At 40.6% G+C, this 26,544-nt stretch overlaps 1 protein-coding gene across 3 annotated transcripts in view; it reads left to right on the top strand.

Moving 5' to 3' along the window:
* Window positions 1–26,544, top strand: part of DIP2C (disco interacting protein 2 homolog C) — a 311,260-nt gene that overhangs the window by 190,525 nt on the left and 94,191 nt on the right. For 2 of the 3 annotated variants that reach the window (XM_058021225.1, XM_058021242.1), the window contains 6 exons: window positions 3,190–3,315; window positions 4,144–4,353; window positions 10,408–10,539; window positions 11,911–12,030; window positions 12,973–13,170; window positions 24,558–24,649. In XM_058021225.1, coding sequence (XP_057877208.1) covers window positions 3,190–3,315; window positions 4,144–4,353; window positions 10,408–10,539; window positions 11,911–12,030; window positions 12,973–13,170; window positions 24,558–24,649 — 878 coding nt within the window. The remainder of the gene's footprint in view (window positions 1–3,189; window positions 3,316–4,143; window positions 4,354–10,407; window positions 10,540–11,910; window positions 12,031–12,972; window positions 13,171–24,557; window positions 24,650–26,544) is intronic. The other variant, XM_058021234.1, reaches the window with a different exon arrangement.

The raw sequence follows: 26,544 nt of genomic DNA, 5'->3' as shown, positions 1-26,544 counted from the left end.
CTGTGGTTACAGGATAGATATTGTAACCCATGAGTTGCTCTCAAATGTAATTCTGAAGTATCAGTCTGGCTTTCCCTCACTTCTCTGATTTCTCAATATTTGGGTCTTGAGGCATGAAGGGCTTGAAGGCTGCTCATAGCTTAACCAAGTCCCCCTCTGTACAAGGGTGTCCAGACAGGTTAAGAGCATCTTCAGAACCCACCAAAGGCTTTCATTCAAAAGGAAGAACTTACATCCTATATCAGCTGTTATTCATTCTTTACCCAATCCTTAGTCATTCTTTTTATGCCTAGAGAAACTTTGTTTAGCCAAGAGTTTTATTCTGAGAGAAAACATTGTGAGAAGATTCTTCACCCTAGCTTGACTGTTTATGCTGCATTTTATTCCTCTCACCCTAAAATTACCCTGTAAACTCTTGTTGATGCTCCCTGGACCATCTCTGGATTATGTATCCTCAGCATTTTCTAGACATGTGTCCCAGGGTTTTTTGGTAGCCTCCATAATCTGAGTTATGCCTTCTAAATATTTGAGCTTGCAGGCTGGGCTGGGAGCAGGTGTGTATGTTCCTTCTGGCCAGTCAGCTTCCCTCTTGTTTATTCAGAGTTTCTTGTCTTTTACACTGTTTTGCTTTCCTGTGAGGTTTTGGGTTTGGGTTTTTTTTAGCTATCTATAGTGTGGTTTATTCCATGATAGCCCATTACAAATAAACACATCAAGAATGTGCCTTATTAGGAAAACAATTCAATTCCTGGACTCCTGTGGACTCATTTGAAAATTAAAATCCTGCAGAGTGTTTTTAATTAAGCTGATGAGTCTACCTTCTTATATCAAAACAGCATCAAAAAGGAAATCAAAGAATTCACAAGTTCTGATTCAGCATCCAGCTGTCACTAAGCATTTTAATGATTTTCTGTCAGCTGTTCTCCTTTAAAAATTTTTGGCAGAATTTCTTCTCCCTCCTGACACAGTTAAAACACAATTCTATGTACAATAATATACAAATAGTCCCTCCTGTGTTGATCAGCAAAATTTATTTTCTTCCAAATTTTTTTTCCAAAAAATACTATAGTGTTGGTTTGTTGAGCTTTTTTAAAGGGAAAGCTCTTTTTTTTCTTTTTTTCTTTTTTTTTACTACTTGATATCTAATTGCTGTCCTTTGAAGGAATATCAAGATTTTTCCCTCTTTAACAGATAAGAAACTGTTAGGGAGCATGTTCAGTCCTGTGTACCTTATTGACATTGGTGTGAAGTGAGCAGGTAGGAATTTATCTTGGGGTCATGCTGTTAGGTAAGACTTACATTCTTTATTTTCATAGTGTAATACTTTTCCCATAAATTTTCTGATACTTTTCACATTAACTTTTCATCAGTTTTTAATTATAAGAAAGACCTTAAACTTTCTGCTTAAAAATAATGACTTGACAGGAGAGAAATTGTCCTCTGTGTTGATGATAGCATTGGTTCTTCCTTCATTTTGGTCCATCATCTCCATGGCTCTTTTATCTTTTGAGAACAGTTTCCCAGCTTTGCAGTTTGCTTTTCTTTGCTGATATTCTCATCCTCTTCATGATTTAAAACAAAAGAAAGCAACTCACAGAAGCAGCTGGTAATTGTGCCTTTTTTTACTCTTCCCTGTTGTACTTCTACTGAGAGGTGCTTAAACCCTGGCAGAAAATAGGAAACACCATTATTGGAAATGAGACACTGCAGCTTATCAGCAGCTTATCATCCAATGCTTCTAGTCATCCTTCCAGGCTGTTACTCACAAATTACATAAATGTGACTCAACCAACGCTTCTTTAAATAAGGAAATATATATATATATATATATATATATATATATATATATATATATATATATAATATGTGTATGTGTGTATATATATATATATATACACACACATATACACACACACATATAAATAGATACTCTTCTCTTTCCTGTTACTGTTCTTGGGGCACATTGCCTGTTCAGAGCTGCCACCATATCCATACAGGACAAGGATAATGACAGTGTGCTGCCAACCCAGCCTGTGAGGGGGGGTCTTCCAGGAGATGCAGCAGCGGCAGAAGTGGGATCACTTTGGATTAGACCTGATTCACTGTGCTGCTGATCCACAAATGGGAACAACTAAACCATGCACACGAATTGCTGTATTTTCTATAGCTGACCAGTGTCAGCTGGTTAAAAGGCAAGATATCAGATGGTGTGGCAACTTCTTTGCCCACAAGGAACTCCTGTTGGCTGCCATGTCTTTTGCATACACTCACCTCATGTGAATATGTGTCCCAATTCCACTGAAATATGCAGACAAACAGTGCAAGGTAGTAAAGTAAAGGCAGACTTGTTTCAATATGTAGTTATGGTAGTAATTAAAGAATGGTGCTTAAAACAAAGTCATTATCAAAAAGTCACTCACATCTTTTAGCCATGATAAATGGACTTTTTCAAACTCTGGCAGGCAGGCAGCTATAAATCCATGGGAGAGGTAGAGAAGCTGTTCACCTCCTCAAGGAGAAGGGATCTGTTGGGTACTGTGGTGTGTGCTGGTATGAGCTGTGTGCAGCACCTGCCTGCAAAGCACCACATCTGTGCTCAGGGTGTTTTTTTCCTCATTCCACCTCAGGCCAGCCCTACATAGTACTTATTTTTCTGTGAATAATGCCAAGTGACAGTGGCAGGAGAAGGATTTGGGAATGAGGGACCTGTTGCCATTTCTGTTGTGGCATTTTGCATACCTTTTACCCTTCAATAAAATGTTCTTGTTCACTTACTCTGTGTGAGTTATCTGTAAATTGGAAACCTTATCCATTTAAAAAATGGGCTCTGTTAATACACCACAGTTCCACTGAAAACAGCAATGGTCACTGAAGTAGCAGCTCCAGGTTAAATAAAGGTTTGCCCTGGGGAAGTGATGTTCCTGCTCTTCAAATACTGCAGCACTGTTCTGGGAATATCATACAGCTCAAAGGGCTTGTTTGTTAGTACAGCACTTTTCACTGTGGCTGCTTTTTGTGCAGAGGAGAACTCCAGCAGTTGCTCTGAGATGCTGTGTGTTCCTGGGCTCCCGTCACGGGATGTGCCCTGTCAGCCCAGCTGGCACAGGCACAGGCTGTGCCAGGTCTGCTGGATGCACAGAGAGCAGCTCCTTCCTGTCTGACTCTGGCTTCACTCCTCTTTCCTTGCAGATGTCCACACAGAAGCAGTGCAGGCAGCCCTTGCTAAGCATAAAGAAAGGAAAATGGCAGTGCCCATGCCCTCAAAGCGACGATCATTGGTGGTGCAAACATCAATGGATGCCTACACGCCTCCAGGTGAGTATCTCTCTGTTTTTATGTGAATTTTTAAAGTGGTTCTTTGTGCTGCTATGAACTGCTAATCTCTCAGCATAGACAGTAATGGAAATGTCATTTGATGCACACTGAGCTTAACTGAGGTGTGTTTGAAGAGAAGGTGAACTGAGTAGTGGAAAAGTCAACGGGGACAGTTCACATGACTGCTTTGCCCTTAGTGATACCTTAGATGGCACTGGTCCTTTTGGGCTGACAAGGACCTAAATATGGCCACCTTGTCATATTTTACATCGGTCTGATTTCCTTCCACTTTTCTGGTATATTCTCTAACAATGTAATGTAACATTATCTTAACAATTAGTTGTGCCATTCCTTTTGAAGTTTATCTGCTTTTTTATCCGCTAGACTGTGAAAACACCCCACATCTCATGCTTCTCATACTCACTGAATCTGGCTGAGACTCCCATTTCACTGAGGATTGGACTTTGTACAATTGGAAAAGTGTCTCACAGATTTGTGGAGTGAGCTTGGGAAAGTTTTTTTAAATACTGTCTGCTGGCCGGAGATCTTCAGAAGATTCTGTTTAACACTATAAAGGAAGACTTTAATTTTAATTTTTTTTTTTTGGTACAATAATACACAGGCCATGACCTAAGAGCAGGAGAGGTGCACAGTTAGCAGCTGACTTAGTTTCAGTGCTTTCAGTGCTGCACTTTTCTCATTATGTTTGCCTGCCTTCCTGAGATTTTCTTCATGGCACTTTCCTGAAATTTTTGGTATGAATATGAGTTATTTCTATTAAGAAACCCCCAAAGCACTGCAAGCTAACAAGCTGTTTTTACTTACTAGATACTTCTTCTGGTTCAGAAGACGAAGGCTCCGTCCAGGGTGACTCCCAGGGAACTCCCACCTCCAGCCAGGGGAGCATAAACATGGAACATTGGATCAGTCAGGCGATCCATGGCTCTACCACATCAACCACTTCCTCCTCCTCCACACAAAGTGGAGGCAGTGGTGCTGCACACAGACTAGCTGATGTTATGGCTCAAACACATATAGGTCAGTATACAGGTGTGTGGAGTGTGTCCAGTTTAACATGAATTTTGACTCTCACATTCAACTGATGCTGCTATGTGAAATCTAACAAAAGTCTTTCCTGTGTTTCTAGTTTGCTTTTTAATATTTATATATATTACATGGAGAGATAGTCCTACTTTCCTATTTCAGGAGGGGGGAAAAAGGCAGTTTAGATTTGGGGGTAAGCTTATGTTGTGGCAAATAGGGTCTAGCTGTTGGTTACCAAATACCTTAAAATGTAGAGTTGCATGACTTCCATTACTTAGCACTATAAAGGTCTCGGTAGGATTCATCAGTAAGGAAAATCAGTGCATGTATCATTAGGGATTGCTTGCATATGAGTTTCCCCCACTGGTGCACCACTTTAATTACATAGCTTGAGTGATTTTTGATAATTCTGTTAACAGTAGTCCTCTCAAACATATTTTTCCTGCACTTAATTGAATTTAGAATACTTGAACTGGGATATCTAGCGATTGTACTCGGTGAGAGAGATCATTATAGAGCTTCAGAGAAGGGAGCTGTTATTATTAATAACTTGTTTATTTCCTATATAAAGATGCTAGGAAGTCAAAGCTTTCTTTCCATTAGGGCTAAGCTTCACAGACATTATTTCTGAATATTGGGCCATTGACACTGGTCTTTATTAACATGAAGCAGCTGTTTGACTGGATATGTGGAAAGCAAGGCTTGGTTTCCATTCACTCTTCAGATGCTTATCATACAAGGCCTTTCCTTTGTGTATGTTCTTGCTGGGGTGTGTATTTTAGACTCTCACTGAAAACCTGTTGCAGTCTTTGTTGGAACAGATAAAGCAACCTTACTACTGTGTTACTACAGTTGTGTGTGACTGTTCTTCAGCTGACATTTCCTTTTCAAGTACATGTCATGAGATACATGAAAGCATCAGCAGTGTTCATGATTTTATGTGCTGGAAAGGGAGTACATATCCCCTGGGTTTTGCTATGAGTACAGCTTGATGTAACACCTGTATTTTCAGTAATCCTCCCATCATGATCCAGAATGGCTGAATTGCAGTCAGGGGAAGAGCTTGTATTGTATTCATAAATTCATGCTAAGTGAATGCTTAGAACCTTGTTTTAGAAACACATACATTGGGAACACGTTAATCATTGCATTTGATTATTTTCTATGACTTCATCCTGAAATGCTACAGGAAATTATAGCATAGAGAATTAAATTTATCCAAACTCTGAAAGGTTGCATTACTCATACACAAAGTCTTAATGTGTCTTTAAATATAGCTTCTTTATAATTTGACATTTTAGTAATTTTAAATCTGGCACAGTAAGTCTTTTATAATCACTGAGTTTGTGGTAAATAATACAGCATTTATAGAGCTAAATTAAGATGGCACTATTCTGTAGAAGAGGGAAACTACTGTTTCTTATGTGTACATGTTTTATTGTGCCTTGTTGACTAGAAAGATCTTGCCTTTGAAGGAAGCCGTTGAGCTTACCTCAGTGTATGCATGTTTTCATTCATTCTGACAATAAGATACCTTAAATTGCATCTCTTCTTGGACACTAATTGAGCTGTGGTAATGTAAAGGTCATTGGGGCACAAAATCTGATTGATGAGACTGGGATCTTGTGGTTGCTAAAATCACTGGAAATGTAAGAGCAGCTGCACAGTTATAACTGTAATATGTATTTCTTCATGGGTGAGCTGCATTCTTTAAGAATTTGAAATTAAATTGTTATTTTGTTTTGTTCCTATCCAAGAAGGTAGATTATGCATTAAATGTATTCTAAGAGGTGATAGGTTTGAAGTAACCCTACAGAAAGCCTGACTCTTTCCAAGGCAGTGGGCCAGTGATGGTAGATGAATAATAATCTTTGATAGGAGAGAAGAGTAATCCTGTTCCTTAAGGCTCCTCAGCTATCAGAGCCAGTTTGTTCTTGGTCACAAAGAACATGGGTTACCATGCCTTGATTGGTCCAGGAGTTGTTCTACAGAGACAGACCAGCTTGCAAGAGAGGAATCAACTGTGTTTATGTAAGGCCATACTCTGAAGGTGCCAATTTTAATTAATACAAATTCAAGGTGCAACGGGAAGGACCTTAATGATAACCCAAAAAAGCCCTCCATTCTGATGTCCACTAGGATTTTACCTCCCGAGTGCATCACAGAGTAAAAGGGAGATATTTTTCCAATTTAAGCGTACTAATGCAGTTCTGAAAAGAGATTTGATAAAAAGCTTTGGCTATAATATAATCAGAGTTTTCTTTGTGAATAGTTTGGATAATTTGCATAAGCTATTATATTATTTTAATGTTATATTGTTCATTTAATTTGTCTGCTGCTGCTTTGTTGTGGCCAGAGTTCTAGTTTGGGATAGATATAATTTAAATATTTATTCACAGCTTTAAGATGCTCAGGGGTCTGCATTAACTTACAGGCAAAGTCTTTGGTTTGGCATAGGTGTGTTCACAGCTGTGTTCAGTAATTCTTGAATTTAGAGGTCAAACCAGTGAAATCTGTTAAAAATATCTGATATTTTGACCCTTCTTGAGGTCAGTATTGTGCAGATTTCTAAGATCTTCAAGCTTTTGTTTGTTGGTATTACATGGTTTGGATTTCTGTGAATATAAAAATCAGGGACAGAGAGCCCACCCCAAAGCTCACAAAGGTCATGTGGTGAAAATTACACAATGCTTGCCTATCATTGTAAATCTATATAAAGTTAATAATCTCAATTCAAAGTTTTGATCCTATAGGTGCATTTAATATTTCTTTTATATGCTTCAAATATGTTTCTGTTTGAAAATCAAAGGCTTATCCACATTAAAGGCTACATAGATTGCTAATCAAATAAATATAAAACCATGTGCCATAAGCATGGCTGATAGTTTTCAGACAGCTTGGAAATTCTTGTACTCTGAGGGGGAATGTTAACTTATACAGGAGACAAAAATACAATCTGTCACCTGGATATCAATACAAGAAAAACCCAGCTAATGGAAAGATCTGACTCTGGATTTCCCTTCCCTGACAACCAGAAGAGCCAGTTTATTTGTGAGTAAAAGCTGCATTTTCTTCAAGTACAGTGTTCCAGGAATGCTTTTTGAGTTCCTGGAGACTTTTCAAGTACCTGGTGCTTATGTGAGCTTCCAAACCTGCACTGAAAGTATTCCTGCACTCCTTTGCTTCTCCTCAGACGTGGGGCTTTGTCAGTGCTCTATCCCTCCATGAATGTGTTCTGCTTTTTTGGACCTTTCTGATCTTCATGAAATGGGGTAAATGATATTGCTCCAGTGGCAGAAATGAAGAGAGCCTTAACTGGAAACAGCTGTTCTGTCTGTGATCTCCTAATGCAAGGATATTGGAAGAGATGGGAATAGGAGGTGATGCAAATATGGATGTTTGATGGAGGAAGTGCTTTGAAGTCACGCAGCTGTCAGTTTCTACTTTTTAGTGAACAGATGTGTCAGGGTCATGATTCTTAATGAAACCTCCAACAATTCTTCAAGTTACCTGACACAAGACCAAAAAACTCTCTACAGATTGTGTCCATAGCCAAAGGTTGGATTGACTGTTCTATACAAAAAATAAGAGTACATTTCACATAACATAACAATTATCTTTTTCTTTAGAAGTCATTCAGACCAAATCTTTGTATAATTTTCATTTCTCCAAGCCTGACTCTGGGATGCTAGCTGACCAAAGATTTGTAAATCTAATGGATGAAACTTAGCACTATAGATGGTGCCATGATAAAACATCTGCTAAGCAGATACTATAAAGGAACACATCAAGACAAACCTCAGTATTCCTTTTCTTATTCCTTTTCTTCAAGATAAAAGTAAATAGCAGCTGGGCAGCCAGGGCATGAGAACTCCTTGACTGAGCCATGGTGGCAACCTTGGGAAGAGAGTTTTTTTTAGGCCACTTCAAGTGCAAGTGCTGTTTGTTCAGAAGGAAGGCATTTTACAAAAGAGCAGGACTCTGGTTATGTCCTTTCCCCCTGCTCAGCACCATGTGTAACAAAGAAGAATTTGGTTTTAGGGACAGAGTTCTGAAGGGAGAGCATCCCTCTCATGTATCTTCTGCCCCATGCATTAAAAAAAAATTAGTCTTTAACTCCTCTTCAAAAGGAGCCTTCTAAAGTCTGAAAGATGGGAATACTTCACTGGAAAGATGTAAGCAAATACAGCTCACTTTAAAAATACTTTCTCATGTTACTAATAGCTGACTAAGTACAATTATTTTCTCAGTCATGATCTCCCATATGCATTGTAAAACTGCATTATAAGTAAAGAGAAAAATATAATCATCAGCATTTTTAATTGACTCAGTTATTGAGTAATACAGTCACGATCTATAAAAAGCTCTTGCCACTTAACAGGAAAGGGCAAAAAATTGTGCTGAGTCTAAAACAGTTGATAATGACAAGAAATTAAGACCTTAAATGAAGACATTATTCAAGCAACTACCAGCATAAACTTCAATCTACTGTACTTCAGTTGGTCACATAGCACAATGTAAGGTGTTTGTTTCAGTAAAATTTTAACAATGGATGTGATCAGAAGCAAAAGCTCCAACTGGATACTTGTAGAACACAAGAAGTTTTTGGGTTGCTCAATAAAAGCCATTTCATGTCTTCCTCAACGAGATAATTTGATTGGGTGATAGAACTGAACCCTTATGATGTTCATGAATATAAACATTAAATAACAGCTGCAGGAGTGAATGTCATGTCTTAAATCTGCATTATGATTGTCTGTCAAATGCTACCTTTAAATGAGAGGCATGCAAAATAAGCATCTATGACCATCCTTTTCTGGTATGTGTAGCAAAAAAAATAGTTTTCTGTGTTGATGGTGCATAAATTTGGGATTAAATGCACAAGAATCAAAGTGCTTCAAAGTTCAAAACTCATAAAAATGAAAGTGCTTTAAAATTATGTTTGAGATTAAATTTACTGTAGAAGTTGGTGTTCTAGTGCTTACAGCTTAAAGTTTAGTAAGAAGCACATCTTGAAAACAGTATTGGAACACGATGACATTTTTCCAGAATTTTTGTATTTTGAAAGATTCTTAGCGTATTGTTAAATAGAATACATTTCTCTTCTCTTTCATGGCAGCAGAGTGAAGACCTGCCTTCTCTTGTAACTTAGAGGCTGCTGGGGATCATTTATGTCAATTGAAAGAAAAGTTGTTATTTGCTTGTGGTGTTTATCTCCATCTAATCTAATGTGGATAAAAACCTGCAAAAAATTTATGGGACAATCTATAGAAATAGCATAAATACGTAGAAAATACAGATTCAGACTTGAAAACACGGGAAGATGAACTGTGGTAGCATGCTGAGTTATCAGGCCATGAAAGAGAAAGATTATCTCTGTGGAATTGTTCAGCAGTGCTGGCATGAGTCAGACCAAATCGTGTTTGCCCTCTGGAAGGCAAGGCTTTGTTATGCGGAAGAATTGAAATATCTCTGTCTAAAAATAGTAGACAAGCAAGTGTCCATGAAGAATGCAAAGTTCATGTTTCTTTACATTTTATTTTTTGCCTCTGGTCTCCAAACCTGCTATGATTGACTTTTTTCCTTTCCTAACTAAAACTGACATAGTCAAAATACAGAGGTTATAAAAGTCATATGCATTGGCTCCTGCAAATGATTGACAACATGCTGTGTTCTTTTTACTTAGAAAAACTAACACAGTAATCCATGAGAAGTGTATTTGTCTGGGTCTTTTCTATTTGCAGATGTCCACAAGCTTTAAGTAAAATCAGATGTCAGTGGAGAACTTACAACCTAATTGTATAATTCTTTTAGCCTATTGGTTGTGTGATTGCAGATATGCAGCCTTGTTTTAATCAGTGCAAATTTTATTTATGGAAATTATACTACACATTATAGTTTAGTATAATAATTTTGTGCATTAATTTTAACACCTGTTCATGTGCTGGGGGAAAAAAACCTCAAATGGTCTCCTTTCCTCTGCCTTTTGCTTTTCTGCCCTTTGACATTAGAGGTACACGGTTAAACCTTTTAACTTACTTTTCACAGAAAATCATTCTGCCCCTCCAGATGTTACCACTTACACCTCAGAGCACTCAATACAAGTAGAAAGACCACAAGGATCAACGGCACGGGTGGCACCAAAGTATGGCAATGCTGAGCTTATGGAGACTGGTGATGGTATGTCCCAAAACTGAACTGGGGTTTTTTTGAGTATCCTGACCTTTTTAGTGGTTACTGTATGCATCTGCTCTTGGTTTTTGGGTGTTTTTCGTGGTTTTTTTCCTGGGCACTTTTCACTTGTAAACACAAAGTTGCAGCACCTTTACAGTTCTAAAATAAGCTGATATCAATGAAGATAACATAGAGAAATATTTCTTAATCAGTGGAGTTGACTCCCCATAGAAACTGTTTGGTAAAAACCCCCAGAGAATCTCTTTAGATTTGCCATTATCATGCTGCCTGGTTACAGCTAGTCTGTTTATTTTAAATGACAAAGAATGTGAGATCCTAGCATGGCTACATCTTGAAAATTGACATGTTTGAAATTTTATTCTCTAATGTTTTGTTAGTTTGGTTTTTTGGCTTTTTTTTTTTTTTTTTTTTAACAGTTATTTGTAAACCCTTCCTTATTTAGTGCTCCTCTTTTCTAAAACTTACCAAACAGTATTTCAGCACAGCACAGAATTATTGACCAAGTGTAGTCTATCTATATCTAGTAGCTTCAGCTCTAAACACCACTTGGTAAAAGATTTGGAGCCAACCTTATGGACGGTAAGAAGCTGAAATTCCTGCAATGCGGTGACAGAAAGCTATTAGTTCAGGAACAGATGATGTGCACATTGGAGAGGTTTTGCACTCAACTAGAGAAAAGGAAGGGAGAGGTGATTGATGGGAGTATTTTATAAAAATGCCCCTTGCCCCAGGCTGCTGCTCAGAGCTATGTGTTCCAAAGTGCTGTATGGGCAAGCAGCTCCCTTTGGAGATTGCTGGCTGGTGGGATTGGCTGCAGGGATGTTCAGAGAATACAGGGGCATGCTGAAGTAATACAAAGACATGAACCATATTTTAGATGGATGCTGGACAGATGTCCCCTGCAGTGTAAAAATAACTCAGAATAAATGTTGGGGCAGAGCCTATGACCCACACTCTTCACCAGGCTGCAGTCTAGTCAATCAGTGTTGGTATGGCCAATGATCATGGGGAGGGCCAGTCCAGTTTTCTCACTGACCATTGCTGAGGCAATACTCTCAGGGTACTGAATTTTGCTGTAGGGACATTTTTCCCACTGTACTTCTCTCCCTCAGTCTGTGTGCTGCTTCCTCTCTAATTTTGCGACCTTGCTCTGACATTACTGTATTGGTTTTATTTACATTAGGTGTCACTGTTCCTTTTTGCTTGTGTGTTTTAATGTTAAACCCTTGAGTCACAGTATGGCATGAAACTGTAGTTGTGGTGGCCTTGCAGTCCTAGACCTTTCCTCACCCCCCTGATGTCTGGTGGGTGCAGCACAGCCACTGACTGATGTCTCCATTGATCCCTGTCCTGCAGGAGTGCCAGTGAGCAGCAGAGTGTCAGCAAAGATCCAGCAGCTGGTCAATACCCTCAAACGGCCCAAGCGACCGCCATTACGGGAGTTCTTTGTAGATGACTTTGAGGAATTGTTAGAAGGTAAAATTACCATTTTTCAAAAGGTTTGGGGATCACTTATTAAAGCTCTGTAAAATGTTTGTCTCCTATGTTGACTTTATAGAAAGACAAGTAAGCCCTTCCTGCACTGGCAAGTACCAAAACCCCAATGGTATTCAGTGGAAACTGCTGGCAGTGAGCTTGGACATAGTGCTATGGAGTCAAAAGTGTTTCTTGTCTGCTCAGCTCCTGGTTGTGCTTGCAAAGAAATGACAGAAGAGTGTGTAGGGAAGCTTTGCTTTGAGAGCATTCAGCTGTGGGTTACAGCCAGTGCTTTGGAACACCAATGAGAGAAAATATGTTAGTGAGGGAGCATGCTAAATGTTTTACAACATACTTTGTGTAACAGTGAAGTATGAAAAATGAACTAAATGTAAGATAGAAACAAAGATAAAGCCAATAAATGGAACTTTTTTTAAAAAAGACCAACGCTTTGAGAATTAGGATTCTTCAGGATCTGGAAATTTAAATAGTCTTCACAGGAATTTATAAGAAAACATGTAACAGAACATGACTTAAATCAGTCTGTTACACGTTAAAGTACATTTTTGTCAGTAGCTCTGCAGTTCATCTCATTACTGCTTTTTTATCCAGGAAAAAGTATTCTCCATCTCTCTTTAGGAATAAAGAAAGGTTTACTGTTTTGAAGATAAATATATGCATGCTGCCTCAGCAGTTTCTTTCCCTTCTTGTAGAACCAGTGTAAGAACAAGGACTTTTCATTCCGGAGGTGCATCAGTTGCTTGATCTGTGCTAAATTTAAAAGGAAATTATTCTGTTACATTTCTCTGTTGCTTCTCAATACCTTCTTACATGTCACTGTTTTCAGAACATTTTGCAAAGGTAACTTATTCTCTTGATTACACAGGTGTACACAAGGTATAGAATTTACATGATAACTGTATATCTTTTCATAATCATAAGTTCAACAGCCAGATCCAAACCAGCCAAAGCCAGAGGGAGCTCAGATGTTGGCCATGCGTGGGGAGCAGTTAGGAGTGGTTACAAACTGGCCCCCTTCCCTGGAAGCAGCCCTGCAGCGATGGGGAACCATCTCACCAAAGGCTCCTTGCCTAACCACTATGGACACCAATGGGAAACCACTGTACATTCTCACTTATGGTGAGCACTCTTCGAACTGTTTGTTCTTTTATATATTCTGTATGGTGTGTGTAGTGAATACGTGAATGTAGAGTGAAAAAAGCCTCATAATAATGCACCTGTTCCATTTGTGAGTAGGATAAGACAGCTCTGAATCTGTTGATGTCTGAGTATGGCTTGCTGAGATGTCACAGTATGATTTATTTCAGACAGAGGAAAAGAGCTGAGTAGATATACCCATGGAATAGCAGATTATAAATTAAACCCACCTTTTAAATAGAAATGTGTCCTAGGTCAGATTTTCCTGAAGATTGATGTCCAAATCCATTGCCCTTGGATATCAGCCAGGCTTTGTTCTGCAAAAGCCTAACCTGGTCTACAAAATTCATCAGCTTCCTGAAGAAGTTAATAGGATTTTTTCCCCCTTTTTTACTGACATTGTAGTAAGTGTGATTTGAATTATTTCTCCTGATGGGTTAATTGTACAACTAGCAAATGTACCCCCTTGAAATAGATTTGCCAGGATATATTTTAGTGTGACCTTTGGTATGTTCATATAGTTCAATATACACTGCTTGACAATGTATTGCAACCAAGAAAGGCCAAATAAAAATCAACATAAGGATATCTCTGACAAATAACTCCCATATTGCTTCTGATTTTGAGATGTTCAGGGGACATTTGGGGGATGTTCAAAGGAATTATTATTAATAACTGTCAGACTTTGAAAGTGAGTTGGAACATATCTGTATGCTATTGAGATGGATATAAAAATTATTTTGCTTTTTTATTTCTACCTTCTCAGGGACTTGGATTTCTGTGCAGAGAATGTTGTTACATGCTCTGATATAGAGGTCTGTCTGTTTTGTTCAGTGCTGAACATTCATTTCCATTCAGGAATCAGACCCAGATGTCTCTGGCCAAAAAGTTCTCTGCCACAAGTTAGGCACTGCAAATACAGTTAAAGGCTTTTAAAGCATAAGAGAACCTTTGCAACTGAGGGTCATGCATGAAACATTTTCCCTTCAGGTGCTTCAGAGTTAAAAATTGACTTAATTTCAGGGGCACACATACTATTCACCATTGATGAATGTTTTTCTTCCTTAAGGACATTTACTGGAAACTAGGGAAGAATTTTAAAGTTTGCAATTACATGTTTGCAGAAGTCATGTCATCCACTGAATGCTTTAAATAAATTGGACAGGAAAGGAAATTAAGCTATTACTGAGAATCAGACCATTTTTTTGAATTTGGGATTCTGTCCAGAGAGTCTGAGCATATGTCCCACTTTGCCTGAGGCTGTAGGGTGAGCAAATCAGCCCAAGGAACATATCTGCATGGCTCATGGAGCCACCTAGCCTGCTTCTCTGCTCTAAAATAACTCTTTCCTCTTCTGCATTGTCTGAATCTTGAGAAAAGTAAGACTAAAATTCGTGTTTTCTCACCTTTCATTTGGCAGCACTTTGGGATGTGGTTTCCCTGTTGCCTTTGAGTAGTTTCCTGAGGTCAGGAAAAAATCAGTTCTTTTTTTTTCTTTTTTTGTCTTGTTTTTATAGATAAAATAGATTGCAAACCAAAACATTTCATAATTTTGCTGAATTCTTCTCTGCTGGGTGCATTGAACACTGATATTTTTTTCATGGGAAATGTTAATTTACTATGCCATAGTAGTTTCCTTAAATGAAAACTACTTTGGAAATGTCATTAACAATACAGCCACCTGCCATTTCACTAGTGACTTTATGGATGATTTTGCTGTAGCTAGTCCACCTTCTGTGCCTGTCATTTTCTAGCAATTGCAGGCATGGCAGTTTTTAACTTGAAAATTAATAGACATTAAGGCTTGAAATCATTAAAGACACTCCTACTCATGACTTTTTATCCTTGTGCATAGTTCCACTGGCCCTGGTAGTAATAAACTTTTGAAGGATGAGCTTAGCCACAATCCTGCCACATGATATTACTGTGACGCTCAATTTCCTCATGTGCTTGCTATGATCAGGTAACTAAAATTTTAACTATAAGCCCTGATGATTTTCAGTAGCCTCTAGTGTGTATTCCACAGTTATTTAAAGAAATACCATTATGAATTTTCATATATTTCACAAATCTTCATGAATTATGAGAATAATTCTAATTTTCCAGAGTGTTGGTTTTTGAGATGTTGTCATCACTTGCACCTCCTCTTGAATATTTTACCCCTATTTAGTCTCTCTGTTTTTTGCTTCAGTCTTTTCTCACACCCCCTTGTCATGGAAACCCTTTTCCTTTATCTTCCAGCTTTCCAGTTAAGAGGAAGCTTCTCCTTGATGTTTTTTGATTTCATTCTCAGTATCTTCTCCAGTTTTTTGTCTCTGCATGAGTGAGTTGCAGGTTTGCCTGCTTATCCCACACTTTTTTCCACCTTTCCAAGATGATTTCCAGGAGTGTCTCTGTAGCTATCAGCTAGATCAAGGCCCGTCTTGAGCAGCAGTCCTAATGCCCTTAACACCAAGCATATTTACCTCCTTTTCTTGTGGATTGTTGTAGACAATATTGCTTCCCATCCATCTTTGAGGCTGTAACTAGAGTGCCATACACAGCTCGGATTCCTTCCTTCCTTCCTTCCTTCCTTCCTTCCTTCCTTCCTTCCTTCCTTCCTTCCTTCCTTCCTTCCTTCCTTCCTTCCTTCCTTCCTTCCTTCCTTCCGCCACTTCCGCCACTTCCGCCACTTCCGCCACTTCCGCCACTTCCGCCACTTCCGCCACTTCCGCCACTTCCGCCACTTCCGCCACTTCCGCCACTTCCGCCACTTCCTTCCGCCACTTCCTTCCTTCCTTCCTTCCGCCACTTCCTTCCGCCACTTCCTTCCGCCACTTCCTTCCGCCACTTCCTTCCGCCACTTCCTTCCGCCACTTCCTTCCGCCACTTCCTTCCGCCACTTCCTTCCTTCCTTCCTTCCTTCCTTCCTTCCTTCCTTCCTTCCTTCCTTCCTTCCTTCCTTCCTTCCTTCCTTCCTTCCTTCCTTCCTTCCTTCCTTCCTTCCTTCCTTCCTTCCTTCCTTCCTTCCTTCCTTCCTTCTTTCCTTCCGCCACTTCCGCCACTTCCGCCACTTCCGCCACTTCCGCCACTTCCGCCACTTCCGCCACTTCCGCCACTTCCTTCCGCCACTTCCTTCCGCCACTTCCTTCCTTCCTTCCGCCACTTCCTTCCGCCACTTCCTTCCGCCACTTCCTTCCGCCACTTCCTTCCGCCACTTCCTTCCTTCCTTCCTTCCTTCCTTCCTTCCTTCCTTCCTTCCTTCCTTCCTTCCTTCCTTCCTTCCTTCCTTCCTTCCTTCCTTCCTTCCTTCCTTCCTTCCTTCCTTCCTTCCGCCACTTCCTTCCGCCACTTCCTTCCGCCACTTCCTTCCGCCACTTCCTTCCGCCACTTCCTTCCGCCACTTCCTTCCGCCACTTCCTTCCTTCCTTCCTTCCGCCACTTCCTTCCTTCCTTCCTTCCGCCACTTCCTTCCTTCCGCCACTTCCTTCCTTCCGCCACTTCCTTCCTTCCGCCACTTCCTTCCTTCCGCCACTTCCTTCCGCCACTTCCTTCCGCCACTTCCTTCCTTCCTTCCTTCCTTCCTTCCTTCCTTCCTTCCTTCCTTCCTTCCTTCCTTCCGCCACTTCCTTCCGCCACTTCCTTCCGCCACTTCCTTCCTTCCGCCACTTCCTTCCGCCACTTCCTTCCGCCACTTCCTTCCTTCCGCCACTTCCTTCCTTCCGCCACTTCCTTCCTTCCGCCACTTCCTTCCGCCACTTCCTTCCTTCCTTCCGCCACTTCCTTCCGCCACTTCCTTCCGCCACTTCCTTCCGCCACTTCCTTCCTTCCGCCACTTCCTTCCTTCCTTCCGCCACTTCCTTCCTTCCTTCCTTCCGCCATTTCTTCCTTCCTTCCTTCCTTCCTTCCTTCCTTCCTTCCTTCCTTCCTTCCTTCCTTCCTTCCTTCCTTCCTTCCTTCCTTCCTTCCTTCCTTCCTTCCTTCCTTCCTTCCTTCCTTCCTTCCTTCCTTCCGCCACTTCCTTCCGCCACTTCCTTCCGCCACTTCCTTCCGCCACTTCCTTCCGCCACTTCCTTCCGCCACTTCCTTCCGCCACTTCCTTCCGCCACTTCCTTCCTTCCTTCCGCCACTTCCTTCCGCCACTTCCTTCCTTCCGCCACTTCCTTCCTTCCGCCACTTCCTTCCTTCCTTCCAACACTTTCTTCCAACACTTTCTTCCTTCCTTCCTTCCGCCACTTCCGCCACTTCCGCCACTTCCTTCCGCCACTTCCTTCCGCCACTTCCTTCCTTCCTTCCGACACTTCCTTCCTTCCTTCCGACACTTCCTTCCGACACTTCCTTCCTTCCGACACTTCCTTCCTTCCTACACTTCCTTCCTACACTTCCTTCCGACACTTCCTTCCAACACTTTCTTCCAACACTTCCTTCTTCTCTCTTTCCTTTTCTTTCTCTCTCAGCCATTCTGTGTCCAAACCTCACAGGTTATTTTAGGAGGAAATCTTTTCTAATTGAGGCATTTTGCTGCATCTACTTGGTGAAACCTTGGTCTTGATTCTTACATCAGGCTCTCTCCTGGCCCTGACAAACACAGTGCTGGCCTCTTGCATCCATCCAGGATGCTTTCTTATTTTCCCTTGGTGGCTTTGTGTGCTGAGAAGGAGCTCTGAGAGCCCACAAAATTCTGCTTCTCCAAAGTCTTCCTCACAACTTCCCTTTGCTGTCCCTTGCAGGGGCACCTCTGAGGGCTCAGGACAGAGCCATGGCAGACAGAGCTGGGGCAGTGCTGCAGGGCCCTTAAAGTTGCACTTCCAGCTGTTGCTTAAAATCATTGCTGCCCTCCCATTTATCTTCAGGAGTTCATCAAATTTGTATTGCCTTGTATCTCCTGTCTTTTTCTGCATGTTTTTTGAGCTTCTTGTCTTCATAGCATGTCAGGACTGGCTTTTTCCACGTGTCTCAGATTACTTTAGATAGAATAAATGTATAACTGCACTTGCAGACGATCCTTTTTTTCAAGCAAGTGTTTGAAGCATTTGCCTCAGTTCTTGAAGCTCTTCTCAGTGCCCCAGTTGTAATCTTTATTTAATGTACTCAAAATTCTTAAATTCTTTCTAGTGAATGAAACACTATGAATATCACTTATTTCTCAAATATTTTGTTCCTCTGGGAACTTGTTTAAGTGGAGAATATCTTAGTTACGTTATTCTCAATCCCTTTATAAATCAAATCACTGAATATGCATAAATTGAAATGTCTGAGATATGGGAAGGAAATATGTCTTTATCGGGTTTTATGAGAGTCTGAACTCTGACTAGAAAAGTAATGTGTACTTTGAGGAAAAGGAAGACAATTTCTGGCTTAAAGTTAATCAGAGTAGTGAGGCATTTGGTTTTGGTATTAATAATGAACTGCTTAGTGATTTCTTAGAGGAGAAATGTGAATAAAGGACAATTAAATCCCGTATAGTTCTTATGATACCAAAACTACTTTTCTTACTTAAAATGGTTGTTCTAAAAAGAGAACCAGAACAGCTGGGAAAAAAGTAAAGTGTTGAAAGTAATTAATCAATAAACAAGTTTTGAGCTTTCTTTTTGTAACCATTGTTAAAAACAACAAAATAAGTACCAGTTAAATTTGTCTGATTCAAAGAATCTAATTTCCTTTATCTTACACTATTTGTAATCAGATTTTTTGAAACCATTTTCAGTAGCTCTGATGTAGTGTTTCCCACATCAGAGACCCCCAGAGACTTCAAGGCTCAGAAAAAAGAGCAGATGTGACTCTCTGGGCAGAGGACAGCTTCTTCCATTTGGATTCTGTGGAGAAGGAAATGCTTGGCAAATGGCATTTGTTTGGAAATGAATTGCTGATTTTAAAAGTAATTTTAAAGCAACTAAACATTTTGGGGCCAGAGGGATCCTGCCTCAGCAGAGGTGATGTTGCTCATACTGGAGATATCCTGGCATACCTTAAAGGCAGCAGCAGGCCAAAACCAGCCAACCCCAAGCCATTCTGCACCTGGTGTGCAATGTACACCCTTTCCTGACCTTTCTGTGAGAATGCCCCAGACCTGGAATTTCACAATTATCGGCAGCAGAGAGACAGATTCAAGATCCTTCTGACCAAGCAGCTGCATAACCAAACTGTCCTTACGTCTGAAATAACTCAGGACTCACAGAAGTATGAATAGCCATGGTATAAATCCCCAGACAGATATTAATCTTATGATTGTTCAAGACTTTGAATCTTTATTTCTTTAATAAAAAACCTGAAAATTGCTGGATTATATAATTCAGACTTCAATATCAAGCACTGTTATAGCAAGATTGCTTCTATTTTGAGTGTGTCTGGAGTCCTTAATTCTCTGCATCAGAATATTTTTGTTCTTTTTCTCTGGATTTTTTTATCCCAAAAGACAACAACTTCATTTTCTGTTTAGGCTGGATGTAAAGAGTTCATGAAGAAAGGATTACCAGAGCAGTAAAGCTGCAACTATTATTTTGCAAAGCAAATTAAAAAGCCCTTTTACCTGCATAACATTAGGAAGTTTGCCATTTACCCTAGATTTAATAAATGCTCTTGTTTCTATTTAATACAAGGAATGTTGTACTGTGGTATTGAGAAAATGAATATTTGACAAAATTATTTGCAGTTAAACTTTGGCAGCCTCGCAGTTGCTGTGCACGGAGATTGGTAAGCACCCCCTGGTTTGCCTTTGTTGAGTTAGTGCTGTGTGGTTCTGAAAAGTGTCCTGAAGACAATCAGGAAATTCACTGTGGTTTGTTTTCTGAGTTTTCTCCCTGATACAGCTTTTCTATTAAAACCCTCTTTACATTCAACACAAACATTTAGTCTTTTTACAGATTTGGAAAGGAAGAGGAAGGGGATTTACCTCAGTGTCATGTGAAAAATACCTAATTTTTGTTAACAGATCCCTTTTTGTGTGGTTTTTAACACTTTGTGGTTTCCTTTACCTTCATACTGTGTTGCTTAACCAGATGGGACTGGGTATTAACTCCCTTCACTTGCTAAATTTTATTGCCATCTGAGTAGAGCTAAAAAAAAAAGAAGATGACTGATTACAAAACATATCATTGCTGATGTAGAGTTTATACTGCTCAACTAAATCAAAAGCCCAGTGGCAGGAGGAAAAGGCCTGGCTCCCCATGAGTACTAAGAGTGTTTGTCACAGCTGCCAGAAGGCAAGATGCCTTCTCCATCCTGTCCTTCCCAGCATTTCTGCATATGTGATGTCTGCCAGATATGGCTCACATTCAGAGGCAGAGGGGTGCTTGCTGTTACTCACTGGACAGTGGGAAGTGTGTGAAGGACCTGAAAGGCCTCCCTGCAGCAGTGTGCTGCTAGGGCATGGCAGTCTGGCAGCAGCACTCTGGCAGAGTCACAGAAGTGGCTCAGTGAAAATCTTTAGAGGAAGATTTATTTCAGTAAATAAGCAATTAGAAGTTAGGCAATCATAGATGGACAGAAAAGCTCTGTTTCTTACCATCTCATGGAGTTATACAAGATTTTGGAAAGGAGCAGCACAATTAGCAGCTCAGTGGGAGGTAGGAGCAAGGTAATAAATTGTAGTAGCAACGAGGTGTGCATCAACTGCCTGTTGTTGGGGTTTTGCTTTCCAAATTAGCTAGAGGAACTCTACCAGTCTGCTTTGTATGGGAAATGGTTTTGTGACCTGAAAACGGAGGGGTAATTTGTGTTCCTAAACTTCCAGTGCCCGATGTTACCCACAATATGTGTGTGTGACTGGCGGTGCCAGCCCTGGGTCGGCAGGGCCTGAGCCCCTTCCAGAGGGAGCCCCTGTGCCTTAAACACCATGGGACACTTCTGTAGATGACATGACAGTCCTTCATTTTTTAAATGCATGAAAAGAGCTGTTAAGGGTTGTCTAGTGAGATCAGGGTCTGACAGGCACAAATCCTGTGCTGGTGTGGTGGGTAGCAATGTTGTTTGCAAGGACCCTGCTGCAGTGGGGATGGGGACAAGAGTGCCAGGAGCAGGAGGGCTCACAGGGTGTGGTGTTTATAGCAGGGAAGCAGCAGAGCAGCTCCAGGCTCCAGCACTGTGCTGTGCTGCAGAAAGGGCTGAGGCATGTGGCACAGCTGGGAAAGAGGAGCTCTGGCACTGAGCTGGGACACGGGCTGCTCTGCTCACCACCAAGTGAAGCTGTTGCTTGAGTTTCCTACATCCTCCCCACTGTCTCCAAGCCAGCTCAGAAGATTAATGGCAGCGTGTCTGTCCAAGGAGGGCTGGTGCTTCACTGAACTTGGGCTGAGGACAATGGGATGTATCCCTGGCGGCCCAACCAGATTTCCTCTGGAGCCCGTGGAACGAAGCGATTTATCCTGCATGGGGATGGGCCCTGAGCCCCAGCCCAGGGTGACAGCCTTGGCTGGAGCACAGCTGGCCCCTCAGCAGGCCTCCCACTCCCACAGCACAGATGTGGCACTGCCTGCAGGTCACAGCAAGGTCACAGCATCGGGATTTGTGCAGAGGTTTTAGCAATCAGCTTTTTTCCCAGCAGCGTCTAATCCCTCAAGTTTGCAAAGGAAGAGTTGCTCTGAATTGCAGCCTAGGCAGAACCAAGGAAGGAAACACTTCAAAGATTTCCTTCTGTATAACATCCTCTGTTTCTCAGAGCTGTTATCCTGCAGACATGGAGTCCTTTGTGTTTCTCTTGGTGTCAGGCTGGGGAGGGCAAACAGCCAAGGTGACAAAACAGACCCACGGCTCAGTCCACGTCTGGTCAGGAGCTTGTGCCCATCCAGAAGCCACTGATCTGGCCTTGATCATCCCTACATCCCTAGCTCCAGCCTCTGGGTAACTGCTCCTTTTGTGGCCCCTTTTTAGTTTAGTTTTTGGAACACAGCTATATAACCTGCTAGAGAAATTACGGAGTTCCCGTTGAACAATTCAGTTCAGGATCTGCCTGGACTTTGCTCTGCTGGCTCACCAGAGTGCCTGGGGGTCCCTGCCTGCCCCTGGCAGCCAACTGGAGCAGCAGCTGAGGGAGGCAGAGCCTGCAAGGGTTGGGCATTATAGAGCTTTGTGTTCCAGCCCCTTCCCAGCTGAATGCAGGCAAGCTGCTTCACTCCAGTTTGCCACAGTTTCATACTCAGAGGCATGTGTGCCTCAGATACTTAACACAGGTTGGTATCACACCAGTAAATAGAGAAGGAAAGGGCTGTAGTGACAGAAAATTCAAGTCTTTTCTGGCCTCTAGAAAATATTGTGGCCATTTTTGTGCAGTTCAAAATGTATTCAAACAGAAAGGTGAGGAATTAGGAAGGCAGTCTTATATTATCTGTGTCTTAGAAGATGAAATAAAATTTTGACAGTAAAAGAACATCATGACAAAATGTGTTTAAACTTATTTAAAACTCTACTAGAAACCACTCCTTTAAATTTTGTTAGACTTCGAGAGAGCTTAATTTTGGCATTTATCCAGGACTCTAAGGAGGAAATTATTGTATTGCATACCTGGGCAGCTCTGAAAGAATGCATCTAAATACTGTAATATGATTAGCCCTTAGATTTTTAAAGAAAATATTTGATGGTACATTTGATAGATGAAAAATTAGCATGAATGTGTCACAAATGTAAATTTAAGACCTGTTACAGCTTTAATCTTTAGAGCTCAGACATAACTTTTCACAGCAGCTCCTTCAATGTTCACTTCAAGTTTAAAAGTGTTTTGTGTAAAGATGGTTCTCTTTTGCAATTCAGAACTTTTTCCAGGCTTTTGATTTCCATTCTCCAATATTCTGTATCATTACTAATTGCTCTTTTAACTTTGTTGCCACTGAAGCTTTAATCTTGAATAACTTAAGTAAAAAGACTATTTGCTTTCTTAAGGCCTCCTTTGTTTTTATCCCACTCACTTGTCAAGTTCAAGTGTTAACTGTAGCAGCAGGGAGGATTTCAAAGACTTTCTTTCCATCAAATGCAGGTAGTTCTGTGAGAGTTAATCCTGCAGACATGCTCCTGTGTCTGTGCTGTTTCCAGTGAAACAGAATTGTGTTCCTTTCTGAGCAGCAAGACAGTTCAACATGCAAATACTGGAATAATTCTAATAAATTAAAAACTTTGCAAAGCATAGTTTAATGATACTATATTACTATTTTCATAAGAAATAATTGCATTTAGCACTTTCTCCATAACAAGCAGCAGTGACCCTTCCAATTTTCCTTCAGTGGGAAAAAATAGAAAATCTGGCCTTCTCATCTTACTTTCTATTTACATCGGATTTGCACTTAAAAATGATTCAGTAGTATTGCATTTTATAACCAGGATGTGGAGGTTCTTTTTATAGCAACAGCTTGGCTTAGTTATAAATAGCAATAGTGCATGTTTGGGGCCTGAACTGCTGAACTCCATAGGTAATCCTTTGTCAGAACCTATTATCATTTCAGTCATTGCTGGGCATGAATTAAAGATTTGTTGCTGTCAGAATGAATAGTGCTTAAAGGCAGTACCTGGGGCCAGCCAGGCACAAGGGCTGCTGAACTTGGTGCTGTTCACATGGAAGTAACAAGGTCTCTAAACAAAGGGCATCTGGAAGAGGAAAGATGCCAGTCACTTGAAGGATCAATGAAAGGCTTGTAATATGGGCAAAGAGGTCTTGGGGTGAGAACTTTTCTTTATTGAATACTGGGGTGGGGATTTGATAAGGATTAGATAAGAGTGGTGCTGGAAAGGTGAAGAAAGGAAAGAGAGAGACAGTACGGAGGGGTAACTGGGGCAAGTGAAACGAATGAGAGAAGGGAGGGTGTGGGAGCAGGTGAGAAGGAAAAACCAAGTTAAATGGAAGAATGCCCAGCTATATGGATGTGCTAAGGTTCAGAGGGTCCCTGCTGCTTCAGTGTGCCCATTTTCTGTTTGTTGGGGTTTTCTTTTCTTTGCCTCTACTTCTTGGGACTCCTTTCCTTTTTCTTTGGTGAGAGAATTGCTGTGCTCAAAACAGAACATCACCCTCCAGGTCAATCTGTGCTGAAATGTGCTGTGTCCAGCTTGCTACAGCTGAGGTGGTAGGGTGATGTCTGGACTTGATGATGTACCAGCCCCTTCTGACAGTTAATTTCAGAGTCAAGATCCAGTTTTCTCCAAAGTAAAACACTTCTGCCATAAAGAAAGCTATTCTCACTTTTCTTTTTTTTTTTTAAAGTGCTGCTGTCTTGAAAAAAGAAGTTCAAAGAAAATTTCTGATAAGTATTTAAGTATTTCCAGTAGTCCCAGTAGTGGTGTCATATTTAGTTGGAAAACTAATATAAATGTTCCTACTGTGTGGTTTTGACTTCTCAGGTATTCTTTCTCATTAATAACCTTAAAACATAAGAATTTTTATATTAATTTTGAAAATTTTGTGTTAATAGGCAAACTTTGGACCAGAAGTATGAAGGTTGCTTACAATATACTACATAAATTAGGCACAAAACAAGAACCAATGGTACGACCTGGAGACAGGGTGAGTATCTCAATGGTTATTTGTAATAGTTCAAATGCAAATATTGACAAAGAGAGAATGAGATATTTGGGGTGCTCAGAGGAAATTAGTGAAGTGAAATAATGGGATGTGGGACAGGGTGAAATCTGCTCTTTCCTCCCTAAGACTGATCATTCAGACAGATGTTTTGAACTGCATGTTAAGTAACCTGAGCTGGTACCCCCTGAACTTGAAGTTGTGGCAACATCAACAATAAACATTCCCATGGAAAGTGATTTTTGGACATTGAACAATAGTCTGTTTAGCAAAAGCTTGCTTATGGAGCCTGGAGGTGTCATGTGGATAAAAAACTGACTTACTAATGACTTTGTAGTTGTTGAGTTGGTAGAAACAAGAGAAGCGTTGTGGAGGACAAAGACAAGCAAAGTCAGCACATTTTGGCAGCCAGTTGAATAAATAAGTGACACTGACTGGTAACAGAATATTTCCATTCCTGTTCTGCCTCTGATGGAGGCTGAATCTAAGTAGAGGGAAAAAGAGAGCAAGAGTTGCAGAGGTAGCACTTGAAGGTGTTAAATGAAGACCAGAACGTCCTATGATTTTGCTAACAATGTACTTACGACCCTACCCCTTTGACTGCCAAGGCTGGCTTAGCCTGCTGCTCATTTTGTCTGCCAGAGTGTGCATAGAAAATTCCACAGGTCCCATTCCAGTTTGGATCTAAGCCATGGAATGGATATTCCAGAACAAATTTGTCAGAATTGCAAATTTTAGTCCTGCCCTAGTGCTTACAGTTGTGAGTGTGGGATTAAGTTTCCCCCTGCAGTGTCTGATAGCAATTCTCAAACTCTTGGTTCACTTGATCCTCTTGTGCCACATGTGAGAAACATGTCTGCTTGCATTACACATGTCTTAGGGCTTCAAAAATGAAAGCATGCATTAATGCTTCCCAGAAGGAAAAAAAGAGGAAAAAACCCCCAAAAGTGACAGTCCTTCCTGTGTTTCTTTTTGAAATAAATCATAAAGAAATTAAATGAAGAATCTCTAGATCCTTAATCTAAATTGCTTCCTACAATGGCATTCAGCCAGGACTAGGATCTGAAGACTCTCTTTTACTTACAAGTGTGTCTCTAAGCAACAGCAGAAGCAGCAAGTTATTCAAGTGTACACATCAAAACAGTCCACCCAGAAATCTCCAAAAGGATAAAGTTCACCTACAGGCAATGTGCATCTCTCCTTATTTACTGTGTGCTGCCTGCCTAGCTTCATAGTCATTTTCTGCAGCAGTCACTGGCATCTCCTAACATTAAGAAAGGATTTGTGGATAGTTCAGGCTGAAAACTGGAAGTTTAGCTAGCACAGGACATGTAAGGAACAAATTGCAGCTCATCTAAAATAAGTCAGCCTAGATTAGAGTGAAACAAATGTTTGTAGCTGAGTGCTGAAAGCATATGCTTTGTGTTGTAAAAACCTTTTGCCTGTGTAACAGGAACGTGATCATTTGAGGCAACTTCACATTGAAGATGAGGTGTTACAGCACTTCTGATGCTCTAGGCTGTGATTCTGGCTCTTACACCCCTGTTGTAATAAGAAAAAAGCTTTCTGACCTCTTTGAAGATGACTTTATTCTATGTAATGTGTGTTGTGTGACAACACTTAAAGGCAGTTTTAAATACTAAATGAAATACAAGCACATATTTTTGGTCTTTTCCAAATGAGAATGTATTTGTTTCCTTATTTTGATATGTATAAAATAGTTTATATTTTCTCTTTAAAAACAACTTCTGTCAATGCAATCTGTTTTTCATGACTACCATTACCGCACCTTTTAGGTTCTTTGTCTGAGCCAAGAAGTAAATGAACATGTCTGCATCTCCTTCCTTGTTTCTGGTACTATACGTGGCAAAGTGCATTTG

Source organism: Melospiza georgiana, chromosome 1 (assembly GCF_028018845.1).
Source record: "Melospiza georgiana isolate bMelGeo1 chromosome 1, bMelGeo1.pri, whole genome shotgun sequence".
NCBI classification, from domain to species: domain Eukaryota; kingdom Metazoa; phylum Chordata; class Aves; order Passeriformes; family Passerellidae; genus Melospiza; species Melospiza georgiana.
The sequence above is the reverse complement of the archived record's forward strand: the minus strand, read 5'-3'. Positions and strand labels throughout refer to the sequence as shown.